The sequence below is a fragment of the Vidua chalybeata genome, chromosome 8 (genome assembly GCF_026979565.1).
Source record: "Vidua chalybeata isolate OUT-0048 chromosome 8, bVidCha1 merged haplotype, whole genome shotgun sequence".
In the NCBI taxonomy this organism is placed as follows: Eukaryota; Metazoa; Chordata; class Aves; order Passeriformes; family Viduidae; genus Vidua; species Vidua chalybeata.
Window position 1 is genome coordinate 3,403,591 of NC_071537.1, and position 14,497 is coordinate 3,418,087.

A 14,497-nucleotide genomic window follows, 5' to 3' on the forward strand; every position below is an offset into this window, starting at 1 on the left:
TCATCAAGCAGGATGAGGTGTCTCTGTGATGAAAAAAGCCCCATGTGGTGCTTTTGGGCCAGTTCATTTGCTGTGCTGTGCAGTACAAAACTTGTCCTGGGTTCAGAGAGCAAATCCCAGAATCCTGCATTGTTTTGGAAGGAAACTTAAAGCCCATCCAGTCCAACCCCCTGCCATGGGCAGGGACACCTTCCACTATCCCAGAGTGCTCCAAGCCCTGTATAACCTTGGACACTTCCAGAGATCCAGGGGCAGCCACAGCTTCTCTGGGCACCCTGTGCCAGGGCCTCACCACCCTCACAGGGAAAAATCTTTAACCTTGCCTGTGGGGTACATTGGAAGTATGAAAAATTAGCAGTATGATTTTCAGTTACTGTGTTATGCATCTGGAAAGGGATGTATGTTAATCCAAAGTTCACAGCTTTACCTGTAAAGACTCTTTTTTAATAGCTGAACTTAATACTGAACTTTTAATACTGAACTTAAGTTACTTCCAGGTTGTCACTTGTTGGGTTTTTTGTCTTTCTCTAAAGAGATATTTTGTTTTGTATTTGTTTTTTCAGTACTCTTTGTTTGTACTTGGTGAAAGATGTTGAGAAGTTTTACTTCATGAGTTGTGATTCTATCCAAGAGCAGCATTTCTGTGCAGGACAAGGGGAAACAAACCCTCTGTGAGTCAGGTTACCCTCCTTTTCCTGTTAGATCAAAAAGAGAAGAATGCAAATTCTTAAAAATTCCTGACTACTACCCAAACATAACCATTTTTAGAGTTTCAAGTTTAGAGAAAATGACTCACAGGCACTTTTAATAAAGGATTGCTCAAAATAGAGTGGAGTGTGATTCACATTAAAGAACGAAGACCCAAGAGAGGCAACAAAGGAGCCTTTAACCTGATGCTCACTCATCCCCATGAGGATGTTGGGAAGGGGGGATGGCACCTGGTGTTGTGGGAGCAATGTGCAGGGATCCTACCCATCTTGTTTGTTGGGTTTTATTGGTCACTGTAATTAGGCAATGCCTAATTGTTGAAGGCAGCCCTAAAGATGACACCTTTGAGGGTGCAGATCTAGAAGCAGATCAGCAATTACAAACCCACCCAGCACTGTTCCCCAGCACTGAGCGTGTGTCCAGCACCACACTGGGCTATTCTGAATTTTAGGGTCACCATGGCAAGAGAGATGTCCCATCCACAGCAGTGTGCTGCCTGGAGGGATTTGGAGTGCGGAGCCAGAGCTGGCTCTACCTGAAAACAAGGACCACTCACAAAAATCTTGTAACACAAGCCTTGTGAGAAGAATTGTTTAACAAATAGCCAGATAATCTAGTTTGCATTTTCCCCAGTGTTTTCGTTTGCCCTGCACTGGCAGTCAGCCTTTCCCAGGTTTAACCTTGCAGAGATTTTATCTTGCCAGTCTGCAGAGGTGGCTGCTGATTGTGGAAAGCATCCCTGACTTACCAAGTGGATTACTGGGCAAAATTGATTTTACTTGGTACATTCATATGCTGAAAAGCAACATAATAGCGTCTGCTCTGCTTCCACGCCAGTGAGGGGGAAGTGCCCCAACATGTGCTGGAGACCCTACACAAGTCTGAGAGGCAACTGGACCATATCCATCACCAGTGTAATTCTGACAGCATCGTTTTGGCTGACTGAGCAGGACCTGCAGAAATGCCTTAGGTGTACGTGCTGATGTATATTTTGTGGCTGTCTCTACTTAAGTGCTGTACATTCCCCGTGAGCTATGAGAGCAGAGACCTTCCCCGTGCTCCTTGCAGCTTCTTCAGTTGATATATGGTGTTTTCCCTCCTTTTTGTCAAAGTGTCCTCTGTCCCAGAGATAATGCAATTGCTATTCAGTGCCGTGCAAATACTCTTTTGTATTTGTATCTCTTTTCTATTTAATTACACTGTATAAATGTCCTCGGTAAATTTGATAAGTTGGGTGAAGGATATTGATTTTCGAGTCTCTCTTGTGCTGGGCTCCTTGTAGTAGCAGCAGCGGTTCCCCAGGCCTGTTTCCTGAGGAGGTTTTGAAGGTTCAGTGTTTAAGTAGCTATGGATAAGAAAGGAATTCCTTTCTCTACACTCACATTTGATCTGCTGATTGCAGGGTTTAAGGCCAGAGAGAAAACATTAGCGTTGGGTGCTTTGTTTTTTAAAACCTTAGACTCACATCTTCTGCAAAAGCGGGTGGGAGGGGAAACCAAGAATAGAGCCATTGCCTTCATTCCTGTAAATAAAGCTAGGAGCTTTGGGATGAAATGAGAGAGGGATGCTCCCAGGGTCAGATGAGGTACTGGGGAGCAGTGAGAGGACCCTGGAAGTGTTCAGAGGCAGGTTGTTTGGGGCTTGGAGCAAGCTGGTCTAGTGGAAGGGATTTGGAACTAGCCAGTGTGTAAGGTCCCTTCCAACCCAAACTGTTCTCTGATTCCATGATTCTGGGACTTGCAGCTGGGCAGGGCCCCCCTCACCCCTCCATCACCCCGTGGCTGATGACAGGGCAGGAGGGGAAGGAGAGACCAGTGAGTGTGCAGGGAGGCAGAGAGGAGGGCAGGGAATTTGCAGGGCTAAAAGGGGAGGACCAGTGGTCTATTTTTAACTGCAGTTTTGAATGTGAAGTGTCACCGATGTTAAAAAAAGCTCCTGGTAAATGGTGGGGAAGATGCAAAGCCAGCTGCAGCTTTTTGAACAGTTCGCTGATGTTTGTGAGGAGGCTGCAAATGCTGCAAATGCTTGATTCATGGTGATGTCTTAAATTTTCCTTTCCTCAGCCCCAGGTCCAGGACTCCCTGTACCAGTGATTTTCTTTAAACGCTACTTAGTTCTCTAGCCTCGTAAGATTATTTTTGTTCTTTAAGAAGCAAAGAAGAGAGAAATACAGATATTTGTGCACTTTCCTTTTGCGCTTGCTTTCGTCGCATTCTCTTGGAACATAATTTTTTTTTTTTTTTTAATGCTGAAAATTGGACGCTGATTTTTTTCTGGCTAATTTCCATGTATTTCTCAGACAGGATTTTTAGCCTTGATCTATAATGCAGGCCTGTGGCTGTTCTTGCTAAAAGTTTGATTCCACCAGGACTTTCATTATAAATCCTTATTTTCAGTAGCAAATTGCTGTCTGCAAATGCCACCTCTCAGAGGTTTGGGTGGCTCGTGGGGCACTGTCCCTGTATTGCCAGGTCCTGCACCTCTCTGCCATCATCCCCAGGGTTTGGGAACGTGCGGTTTCGGTGTGTTTGCTGCTGGCTGCACTGAGGCAGGAGGCTGGAGCCATTGCTGTCAGGCCAGTGATCCGTGGGATAATGCATCCCCAAGTCGTGGCCGTTTCTGTCTATTGTGTCACCGATCCGCGCATTAAAGGGACGAGTAGGTGTTGCTACAATAAACCCTAACAGCTCTATGGGAGCCGTCACAGTTCATTGCATCAATAATCTGTGTATTAAGGAGTCCTGAGCAGGCCTGGGCACACAATGGACCGTTATGGCTCCAGATGAGCCTCTATGAATTTAGGTCAGTAACCTGAGTGTTGTTAAATCCCAAAATTGCCCTGCCACAGAGAGCTGGCAAGGCTCGGAATAAAAATGTGTCGATTTTGCAAACCTGGTGGTTGCGGAGGATACTCTTGGCTAAAGGTTGGTAGTGGGAGAATTATTTCATCTTATTTATTGCTGTTATCGAGACCTGTCTCTGCTCACGTGGCTCCCTCCTTCCCTCTCCTTTGACTCGGTGTGAGTGATGCTGGAAGCAGCAGGGAGAGGCAGGGATGGAGGGATGGGATGGGAGGGGCAGCAGGAGGCAGCGTTCAGCAGTTGAGCCGTCCCGGAGCCGCCCCGCATCCCGATGGGCTCTTTCCCACGGGACTTCATGGAAACACTCACACATTTCCATCCTGCCTGTGCCTGACCCCGTGGAGCTCAGTATTGTCTGGAGCATGGCAGATCCCTGGGGGCTCCCCAGACCCTTGATTACTCCAAAAGCCACCCTCCATCCTCATTGCTGGCCCATTTCATGATCCAAGCCCTCCTTGGTGCTCAATGCCCCAACACCTGGCTGGGCTCTTCTCCTCTCTGGTGTTCTTTGCATCCTGCCCCTTCCTTCCTTTCTCATTTCCCTCAGACAAGGCCCTTTTGTGGGTAGGTGGAGGGAGAGGAATGCCTCCAGCGCCGGCCGGAGAGCCCAGTTCTCATTGTGGGTGTACGCCTGAATGGAGACGTAGCCTTGAACTCTTGAACTCTCTTTTTTTTTTTTTTTTTTTTTTTTTTTTTTTTTTTTTTTTTTTTTGTCGAGTAAAGCTGCTGTGTGCTGAAAACAAACAGGACTCACTCCGATGGAAAGAGATTGTATAGTGGGAACAGGTCTCAGACCATGAGAAAGGGGTTTTTCCATGTTTCCATTCTGAGAGTTTCCATTTGAGATTTCGCCAGCAGAAGATGAATTAGCTGAGCTGTTAAAGGTATTACACGTGTTTCCCCCTTCCGAGACTTGTTAGAACATATTTTCTTCAGTGATAGTAATAAGTGTTACAAACAAACCACAGTTTTCCCCTTTGAATATTCCTTTACACAGAGCATCGTCTACATTAAAAAAATAAGTACGTTAAGCAACACGAATAGCTTCAGGCTATTTTATTTCATGTTGCTAAATAAGTCAATGCAGATGAGTGCTTTTTATGTAAGAGTGGCTTGTAAATATAAGCACTAAGATAAGGGCAAACTATAACTCCAAAGATTTCTTGGAGACAGAAGAGTGTCACTGATGCCTTTCACTATTCCCAGAGTCCAGGCAGAGATCCCAGGACAAGGATTCAAAATGATTGAATTTGTGCCATGAGTGGGGGAGTTCAGTGTGCTGGAGGAAAGCTGAGTCTCCTGGTTTGTTGGGGCAGGAGGGGCTTCATCTTTGCTCTTTAAATGAGTGAGGCTCTTCCTCTGGGTGAATGGTGGCATCTCCTGCAGGGCTGAAGGTTCCTCCTCTGGGCTTCCACTGGGATTTGAAGAAGTGGATGGTGTGATCTTTTCCCAGCATATGTGGGTATTCATGTAATATTTAATTGCTTGATCCTGATTATGGAAGAATTAAGAAATTAGGAGTGAAGGCTAGAATTCCAGAGTTGGAGACACTCCAGCTGTGTGTCCTGTACATCTGTAGAGCTGAGATGTGGGTGCCATCATGTCCTTGTCAGGTAATGCAATGCAGCAGCACCTGGTTACAACTCAGGACACTGAGTGTGCCATGGCTTTGCCTGTAAGGATATCCTCATCCTTATTTTATTGTTTCTTTTAATTAGGAGTAGTGATACAGAGCCAGGGACTTGCAAGAGTCTCACAGACAAGTGGTCCTGGTTGTAGTCTTGGTACTTTGGCTTGGGATCCCAAGGGAATGTGCTGATCCTGGGGTGGTTTGGGTTTGTATTGCTGCTCTTGCTGTTTTGAACTTTCTACTGAGGAGGAATTCAGGAGTAACTTGTGAGTAGTGCAGGAGTGTTTCCTACATGCAGATGTTCAGTCACATCCTGCAAGGCAGGGGCTCCGAGTGCTGCTGTGGTGCCTCTGCAAACCCTGAGATCATGGCAGGAGCTGGGCTTGGGGGATCAGCAGCACAGAGTTGTGGGGATGGGAGAAACATGGGGATTCACAGGGCATGGGATGTGTGTGGCAGGAGGGGGTACAGAGGTTGGCTCTTGGTATATGTGGCTCTTGGCCCCGTGGAGATTTTGGTATGCAGCTCATAGTCAGGAAGTTCGGTCACCCTGATTACAAACATACGTATATTTGGAGATGTATAGCGAGATATCTGCCTCTTTCCTAATTTGATTTGCATTTATACGGGGAGAGGAAAACCACTGGAGCAGGGGAGTGAGTGGCTTTGTGTGGTTCCCTAGCCAGCAGAAGCTGAAAGCAATTTACAGTTCACATTTAGCTGTATTAGTAGTAACCAGAAGGAGACATCTGAAGGTAAGTGGCCATGTCCTGCCTCTTGGCACTGAGGAAGCTGGATTTGCCTTTGTTCGGCTCCAGAGATGGATGAGCTCTCCCATCTAGCTCCAGAGATGGGTAATGATGCCACGGCACAGTTTGCAGTTGTTCTCAGTTAATCATGTTCAAAATTTAAAACATAAAATGCTATCTGTGAGAGTGAAAAGGATGAAGTTTGCTGTGTTATAGCTGGGGGGGGGCGAGAACTGAACAAAACCAAACCTTGAAAGCAACAATAACTGCACACCAAAGGGTTTATTTAAGCAGGACTTTTTTTTATAGCTGTTTCATCTTATTTTCTTCTTGTCCTTGCTCTTGCTTGCTCATCTATATGCAGCATATGGAAAGGTTGAAAAGTGGCAATTACTAAATGAGAGTCGACAGAAACTGTTCTCCAGCAGCTCCAGATGGGGTTAGTGATGCTGTTCCCAAGCTGCCGGCGCTTCACTCCGCAGTATAAAATGCCCTCTAATGGACAAGTAACTGCATAACTCATCCAACAAACCGGCAAATACTCATTTTTCTCAGGATTTCTAATCTGCTGTGCTGGTTTTGGTACAGGAGCAACTAATGGCTTGAGTAGAGAAGAGCTTTTGCTTATCCAGATGTGCAAACAGTGAAGGTTCACCTTTCTCCAGTGTTGATCGTTGCGATTAGTGCAAGTCAGTAATTTGTAATTTAAGGAATTTTGTTAAAACATAGAATGAGGTTTTATTTTACAGTATGGCAGGGACCCCTGGAGAATGTAAAATTATTTATGTACCTTTTCCTCTTGTTTCATTTGAAAACTTAAGGGTAGTTTTCCAGCCCTTTACGTGCTTCAGCAGGATCAGTGTGCATGTTATCAGCGTCAGATACTTAGAAAAACAAGATAAGAGAGGTTGAAGGAGGCCCATGATTAATTAGCAAATAGATTAAGCACTCTCAAAGCTAAGTGGGTAATTGGGGTTCAGCTCCTGGTTATTGTTTTGCCCGACACCAGCCTCTGAAGGCTGTTGGTGCAGGGTAAGCAGAGCATCAACCTGCTTCACTTCTGGTGCCAGAAAGAGAGATGACAGTTATTTTCTTTAAAGCAATTTTCTTGCTGTCTGTCGGGGTTGCTTGTTTGTACTTCAGCTTTAGGAATGAAAGGAGTGCCAGTTCTGGTATTTCCTAGTTTTACTTGAAAGCTCACAGAGGATCTGTGGAGGGCTCTTACTACCTGGCAAGGGAGCATTGTCTGGATCTTCTTTTCTCAAAGTCAAGAGCAAATCGCTAATGTTGAAAATTGAAATAGGTAAAAGAAGTTGAAAATAAAAGGGATGTCTCACTCCCCTCTTTTTTGTTCCATGACTATTGAGGCAACCTGAATACTGTCATTTCAATTGATCTTCATAATATCTGTCTGGCTGCTGAGAACCCAGCCTGAAGAGGAATTTGTAGCCTGACACACAATTCTTACAGAAACTTTTCTAAAAATCCAGTTCCAAACAAAAACCTCTCTTGTGCTTTACGCATCATTAAAACAGGAAGAAAAATGCTACAAACCCATATGTCTTTTTTCCCTTTGAAGAGCACCTATATATAATAGTGATTCTCCTTCTCCCGAGTCAACAAGTAGCTTTGATGAAGTAGAACTGCTGAGGAATAATCACTGTGACTTTCAGAGTCTGTAAGGGATGCAGGATCAGGCTCTCTGTGTCATCTTTGAAGCCTCATTATTTTGGCAGAGACTGTATCTCGTTGCATAGTGTTTTAAGATGTGGTCTGCATCATTATGTAGCGTGTTTAATTTAGCAGCAGATGTGCAGGCTCATATGCCATTATGGTACATTTTGTTCACTCATATAATAGCAAGTTCCTCAAAATTGTTACCACTTCTTCAGCACAAGACTCGTACAGGGTGTTATTCACCTTGTCTGTGTGATGAGGAGTGCAAGAGTCCTTTGTGTGCCACCAGCAGGTGCTCATGTGGGAGTGCTGGTTCTCCATGAACACGTTTAACCTGCTGCCTCCCTGTTTTCCCTGCATTCAGGGAGTGCACCTTCCCCAGCAGGTTTTAGGGGAAGGCACCAGTCAAACAGTTGAAGGGTTGCTAGTTTTCTGGGCTGGAAAAGAAGCTGGACAAATAATTCTTCCTGCCACCCCCAGCAGCATCCAGGCATTCCCACAGAGAAGCCTTAACACAGAACATCACCCGCGGCAGCAAAATCATGATAATAACTGAAAACATTAAACCTAATTAATGGCTTTATAGCAGGAGTCCTGCCCTCACTCTTTTGAGGGTGATGATGGTCTGGGGTGGTTGCAGACTGCTGGGAGGGTGTTGAGGTTTAATCCCAGCCGGTAGCTCAGTCCCATGCAGTCACTCACTCCCTCCTGAGGGATGGGAGAGAGAATTGCAAGCGTAAGAGTGAGAAAACTCGTGGGTTGTGATAAAGGCACTTTAATAGGGAAGGCCTGCATGTAAGCCCTGCATGTAAGCAAAACAAAAGCCCTGCATGTAAGCAAAACAAAACAGGGAATTCACTCCCCACTTCCCATGGGCAGGTAGGAGTTCAGTCATGCCCAGGAAAGCAGGGCTGCATCATGCATAGCAGTGACTTGGGAAGACAAGCACCAACACTCCAAACATCCCCTCTTCCATCCTCTTGCCTACTCTACATGCTGAGCATGACACCACATGGTCTGGGATATCCCTGGGTCAGCTGGGATCAGCTGTCCTGGCTGAGTCTCTTCCCACCTCTTTGTGTCCCCCCAGCCCCCTCCCTGGTAGGGCAGTACAAGACCCTTGACTCTGTGTAAGCCCTGCTCAGCAATAACAAAAACATCCTTGGATTATGAACCCTGTTTCCAGGGCAAAGCCAAACCAGCACCCCACACCGGTTACCACGAAGAAAATTAACTCTATCCCAGCCAAACCCAAGGTCTGACTTACAGCCAGGGTAGTTCTCCCAAAAAAAAAACCGAGAAAAAGCCTTTTTTTTTTTCCATAGCATCATATTTCACATACAATGGATGAACGTGTTCAGTGGAGTGGGAGAAGTCAAACCCTGGCCACACAGAAATGTTGTGATTCCTCTTCTTCCCAAGTGAGGGGTTTTATATCTCCGAGGCATTATTAAAAAAAAAAATATTTTGGGTAATGCAATTCTGTGTTTGTTCTCACTGTTTGTATAAATGCTTAATCTGTTTTTGATTCCTACTGGGCTATTTGGTTTAATGGTGTCTTAACACTGTGAGCGTCCCATGTTGTCTCATTGTGCTTTAAAAGACAGTATCCCAAAATCCCATCCCCAGAAGGACTGTGCTGTCTGTCCCTTCCCTTCTGTGCTTCCCTCCTCCCCTGCAGTCTGGGAGGGAGAGGCAGGTGATGGGGGCTGAGCAGGGCATTGCACTTAGGGCTGGCTGGGAGGAGGGATGACAGAGTGTTCTCCAAGTGCTCCTCCTGCATTGTGCCGTCTCCTTTGTCCGCTTCCCTCCCCTGTCATTATCTCTGCGTGTCTCCTGCTTTCTTTTCCCTGCCTTGCCTTTCTTACGCTGAACTCTGGTTCCCAGCCCCTCCTGGCCTCCCCAGGCAGCTGAAACGCTGAGCAGTGGGAATGGCCAGAGCTCAGGATAGTGAACACCCAGGGATGCTGGTGCAGGGCTGGAGCAGTTCTCAGCTCCAAGGGCTGTCCTTGCCTTCAAATCTCAATTCAAATTTGATCAAGCTGTGAAAAACTGGGCCTTTACACAAAGGAGGCTACAGGGAGAGCTGCCCGTGGCATCAGCAGATACTGACTTCAACAGTTCTGCTTGGGCATCCTGCTCTGCTTCCAGCTGAGGGGACTGACGTTCTGCAGTAATCATGAGTACAAAACCTCATCCAGAAACCTCTCTTTTCCTGAGAGCCTAAGAAATATCCTGCAGTACCATCAAAACATTTGCACTTGTTGAAGTGAGGAATTGTACATGTGAAAGCCCAATGTCGATGTGAGGAAAGAAGGATGGAATTTTTCCTTTGCTGTTTGGAAGTGGGACCTTTTGCAGTTTGTGGAGCTGGTAGTTTTCTGTAGTAGAGACTCTCCATTTTGTTGCTGCCATATTTCATAGAGGGTAGAAAATGTAGTCGGTTGGTTTGTCACAGAACAGGGTGTAGGGGACACCATCCTGCTTTCCCAAGGCTGTGGACAGACAGGGAACGTGTGAGATGTTGTGTCTGGAGCACTGGAAAGGGCACATCTTAATCACCTGCCAGGTGCTGGATGGTTTGGTGGCAGTGCCTGTCATGGATACTCTCAAACAGACGTTGCCCACTGGCACAGGTTGCCCAGAGAAGCTGTGGATGCTCAATCCGTGGCAGTGCCCAAGGCCAGGTTGGACAGGGCTTGAGGCACCCTGGGACAGTGGAAGGTGTCCCTGCCCATGGCAGGGGGTGGCACTGGGTGATCTTTAAGGTCCCTTCCAACCCAAGCCCTTCTGTGGTTCTGTGATTGATGTTTGTGCTCCTGTCCTACCTCATGTGCCATAAAAAGATGATACAAAAGCGCAAGTTGAGAAAGAGCTTAGAAGACAGGATGTTCTTCATGAAATCACTTTTCTCTTGCTTTTATCTAACCGTGCATTTTACTTTGGAAGATCACCTTTATTTCTTTTCATTTTCCATCAAAAGTCAGGATAAAAAAAGCCCTAATACAGCTTTCTCTGCACTCATTTTCTGGCTCATGGATTGTGGTCTTTAACGGGCAGTATTTAGAAGCTATTTAAATGTGTTACGTCAGGATTGGGGTTTTTTTTTCCTAAAGTGTTGTATTTAAGTAAATTCCTTCCTTAAATAAATAAATAGCTATGGGCTATCATCGTGTCCAAGGGTTTTCAAGAAAATTTACATTTTGAAAGACACTGTTGGAGGCTAACACAACCATGCAATTACTCTATGTAAATCACTTCACTTATTTCCTAATCTTGCTGAGGATGAAGTACAATTTTTGTGCGTGTGCCTCTTCCTCTCAAATTTCCTTAGACAATGAGGTTTTCTTGTCTTTTAATTGCTGGCCATGATTTTTGTTCTGCCTAGTCTGATTGTGTTTATTTTATGGTGGGGGACCTTTATCCCTGGGATTGTTTTGAGATTGGGTTGGCTGTAGAAACCATTGGGGATAGATTGAAGTTGGGTGCACAACTAATTGCATCTTCCATCCCACAAATGGAAGAACTGCTTTCTTAATTACAGCCTCATGCAAAGGCTGGGGAATATACTCTTGTTTCTGTGCCCCACACATCTGCTTTTTTCCATTTTATCCATCCCTGCCGAATCTGCCCAGCAGCTCCTGCCACATTTTTAATAAGTCTTCTGAGCTGGGCTTTTATTGCTGGTTGGTACCACCACAGACACCTGTCAGACAAAGATGGGGCAGTTCATGTCATTAGGAAGGAGCTCATTCATGGGCATTACATTAAGCTGTGTGGGGACTCTGATGAGCAGTAATTTCTCTGATTGTTATTAGTTTCTTTTGTAGGAAGTTTTCCTCCAGGGAGTAATGCAGGGAATTGAGATGGCTGGGGGAAAAAAACTTTAATGGATGCATTCGTCCATCAGAAAATGCACTCTGTCAGAATTAAATACACTTTGCAAATTGGTTTTGTTTGGGGAGGTAAAGGGGGAAAGAGTTGCAGCCCCAACGTAATGAACCACTTGAGTGTTCTCAGAACAAAATGGTAACTTTTTCTCTTCTTATGTGATATTTTTTTATAACCTGGTATTTCTCCCTGAAAGTGGAACGGGATGTAATAGAGGTAAAAGATCATGTGTGTGCCTGTAAATGTTGATCATGGAAATGCCACTAGCTACTTGGGCTGTAGCTACACTTACAGCTTAATTTTTGTTGCATGAAATATTTTGACTGTACCAAGCTTCTGCCTCCGGAATGGAAGTTTTCTGCATCTTCTAGAATGTTGCATTAATTTTTAATATGAGTGGGAATCGTGCTCTTTAGCATCCCTATGTTTTAAAAAAAATCAATTAATTATTGCTATAAATCTCAGTGATTATGCTGCAGTTGTGCTGCTGGGAAATTGGCCATTAACTACCAGGAAATCGCTGATCATCCCTTAGTTGGAATTCAGCTGTACCGACACGAGGCTTTTCCTTTTGGAAATTAACTATCAATGTGATACATAATTGATAACCATTTATAATAATAACAATAATCTCCATGAAAGTGTCATCCCTGAGTGCAGCAGCTTTGTTAGAGCCTTTACCCCTTGTGTGCTCAGCCTACTGCACTGGTTAACTGGGTTTTCTGGGAAGTTATTGGAGTGTTTTTAGGAGAGCCAGTGCTGGTGCAGGAGAATAAAATGCAAAGTAGAAATGCCTGACTGGGCTACATGAACCTGCAAGGGTGCTCCAGAGGATGGGTTAAGTGTTGCTATTGCTTCCCTACACAAGGGGAAGCAAAACTCCAGGTTACAAACACTGCCCAAGGTCAACTTGTGGACATCAGCCTGGATTTTCTGGTGTGGTGTCTTCTCTTGCGTCCTGCATTTCATGAACTGGACTTTTTTTTGGTTTGTCACAAAAATTTGCTTTGCAAATGCTGCAGTGTGAAAATTCACCTGCTGGAGGGGAGCTGTTTGGGAGTCAGTTTGAATGAATGGTGCCAAGTTTGTGGTTACTGCTGGCTTTTCAGAATTTTTTTCAATTTTTTTAAACCACCCTACTGTATGTAGGCAGAGAGGTTGGGACTCTGCAGGGTGATACAGATACTTGCTGTGCTTCCACTCATTTCTGCCTTCCTCTTCCCCTCCTCTCTGTGCAAAGCTTCTGAAAATGTGGTGGTGCTTTGCTTTGCCTCTGGAAATCACAGATTTACACTAATTCTGTTTTTTTGGTGCCTTGCAGTGAGTGGTGGATGGCTGGGGGTGCAAAGGCTTTTTTCTTGAGCAGGATCCCTCCTTGGGAAGATTTGTAGCTGTTATCAGCTGTTATCATCTGTCTTCACCTTAAAATACAAAATAGGATTTTGAATCAGCAGTCGCATAAAATATTAGTGTGTGTTATGTTGGATTGTTGGAATTCAGTTGTCAGCATGAGGTATCTTCTTCCATGTCTTGATTCATGAATGCTATTGTGGAACTTGCTTTGAAAAACTCTCACCTGGGTTTGACATCCAAAAAATCAAACCTGGTAGAAGTACCACAACAGTGACCACAGTACCACAATTTGTGGAATTCAGAGGCTGCAGCTGAGCTCAGCTCAGTGTTCAGGGATTAAACAAACCTTTGGCTCTCTGTAGGAGCAAAACGTGTCATACCTCAGAGCATCCATTAAGGGACTTCCTCTGTGCCACCAAAATGCAGAAAACCTTTAGCTGCTGTCTCTTTGGAGAGCATTTCTTGTTAATCAGCCACATGTGTGGCTTCATGGATCATTTTATCTCCCTGGCATTGAAAATGTGTGCACTAGAAACAGCACCTGAAGTTTAAGGTTGGCCCTTATGAGGGCAAGGACAGGCTGGGGTGACAGCTGGAATATACATCAAGGTCTTCTTGTAAATTCAAGGTTCATTGATGACTTTTACAGGGCAGGTTTTAAATATGAAAGTGTTTTGTGTATGAGAGTACTGGCAGAGCAAGAACTACTTGCCCTGTTTTATATACTCACTAAGAATCTTTCAGCATCTGTGAGCCTACAAAATAACCTCATGGATTTTATCCACTAGGAATAGATTTTTCAGTCAGAAATAAAACTGGGAAGTCCATGCAGTGCTTTGGCAGTTCTTGTGTGTAAGGCTGGTTTTCTGAATTGCAGGGAGGGTAAAGAGACTGAGTTGTGGTGCCAGATGTGTGACTTGTGGGGTGCAAACTCAGGGTTGTCCTTTCCAAAACCTGCTCTGCTGTTGGGCACAGGCAGATCTCACCTGGTATATTGGAACTCTGACACTGGTTTGGGCTGGAAGGGCTTTAACCCCATCTCCTTCCATCCCCTACCGTGGGCAGGGACACCTTCCACTATCCCAGGTGTTGAGCCCCATCCACCCTGTGGATTGGGCACTTCCAGGGATGGGAAGTGAACAAATCTTACGAATCCTCTCCTTTCTCTGCAGGATCCACAGTGGCGGTATGCATGCCGATTCCTGTGAGTTTTCCTAAGCTCCTGGGGGACTGCTGTGCTTTTTGAGTCAGAAAGTTGCAAAATCCCATCAAGAATGGCACTTGTGGATAAACACAAAGTCAAGCGGCAGCGACTGGACAGAATTTGTGAAGGTAAGAGTGTGCTTTCATTTTTCTGATGGATGATTAGGGTAGAATATCTGATTTTTTCCTTGCTTCTTTCAGTACTTAGGCATAAAGAGATCCAAATCCAGGACTGGATTCCCTGTCCTCTCTGTAGGCTCAAAATACATTCACACTGCTCTGGTTACTCACTTGGAAGTCATGTGTAGTCCTGTGAAGAAGATTTTTGTTTAATTACCAGGTCACCTCCTTTTATCCTAATTTCTACTAAAACGATTTGGTCAGTCCCAATTTAAAACATATTTACTATTGTCCTGTAAGAAAAT

General features: G+C 45.0%; 1 protein-coding gene across 2 annotated transcripts in view; it reads left to right on the plus strand.

The window, feature by feature from the left end:
- The window catches only part of CTBP2 (C-terminal binding protein 2), a 130,324-nt gene that overhangs the window by 61,941 nt on the left and 53,886 nt on the right, over positions 1-14,497 (plus strand). For both annotated transcript variants that reach the window (XM_053948514.1, XM_053948515.1), the window contains exon 2: positions 14,042-14,201. In XM_053948514.1, coding sequence (XP_053804489.1) covers positions 14,144-14,201 — 58 coding nt within the window. In that variant the 5' untranslated portion in view covers positions 14,042-14,143. The remainder of the gene's footprint in view (positions 1-14,041; positions 14,202-14,497) is intronic.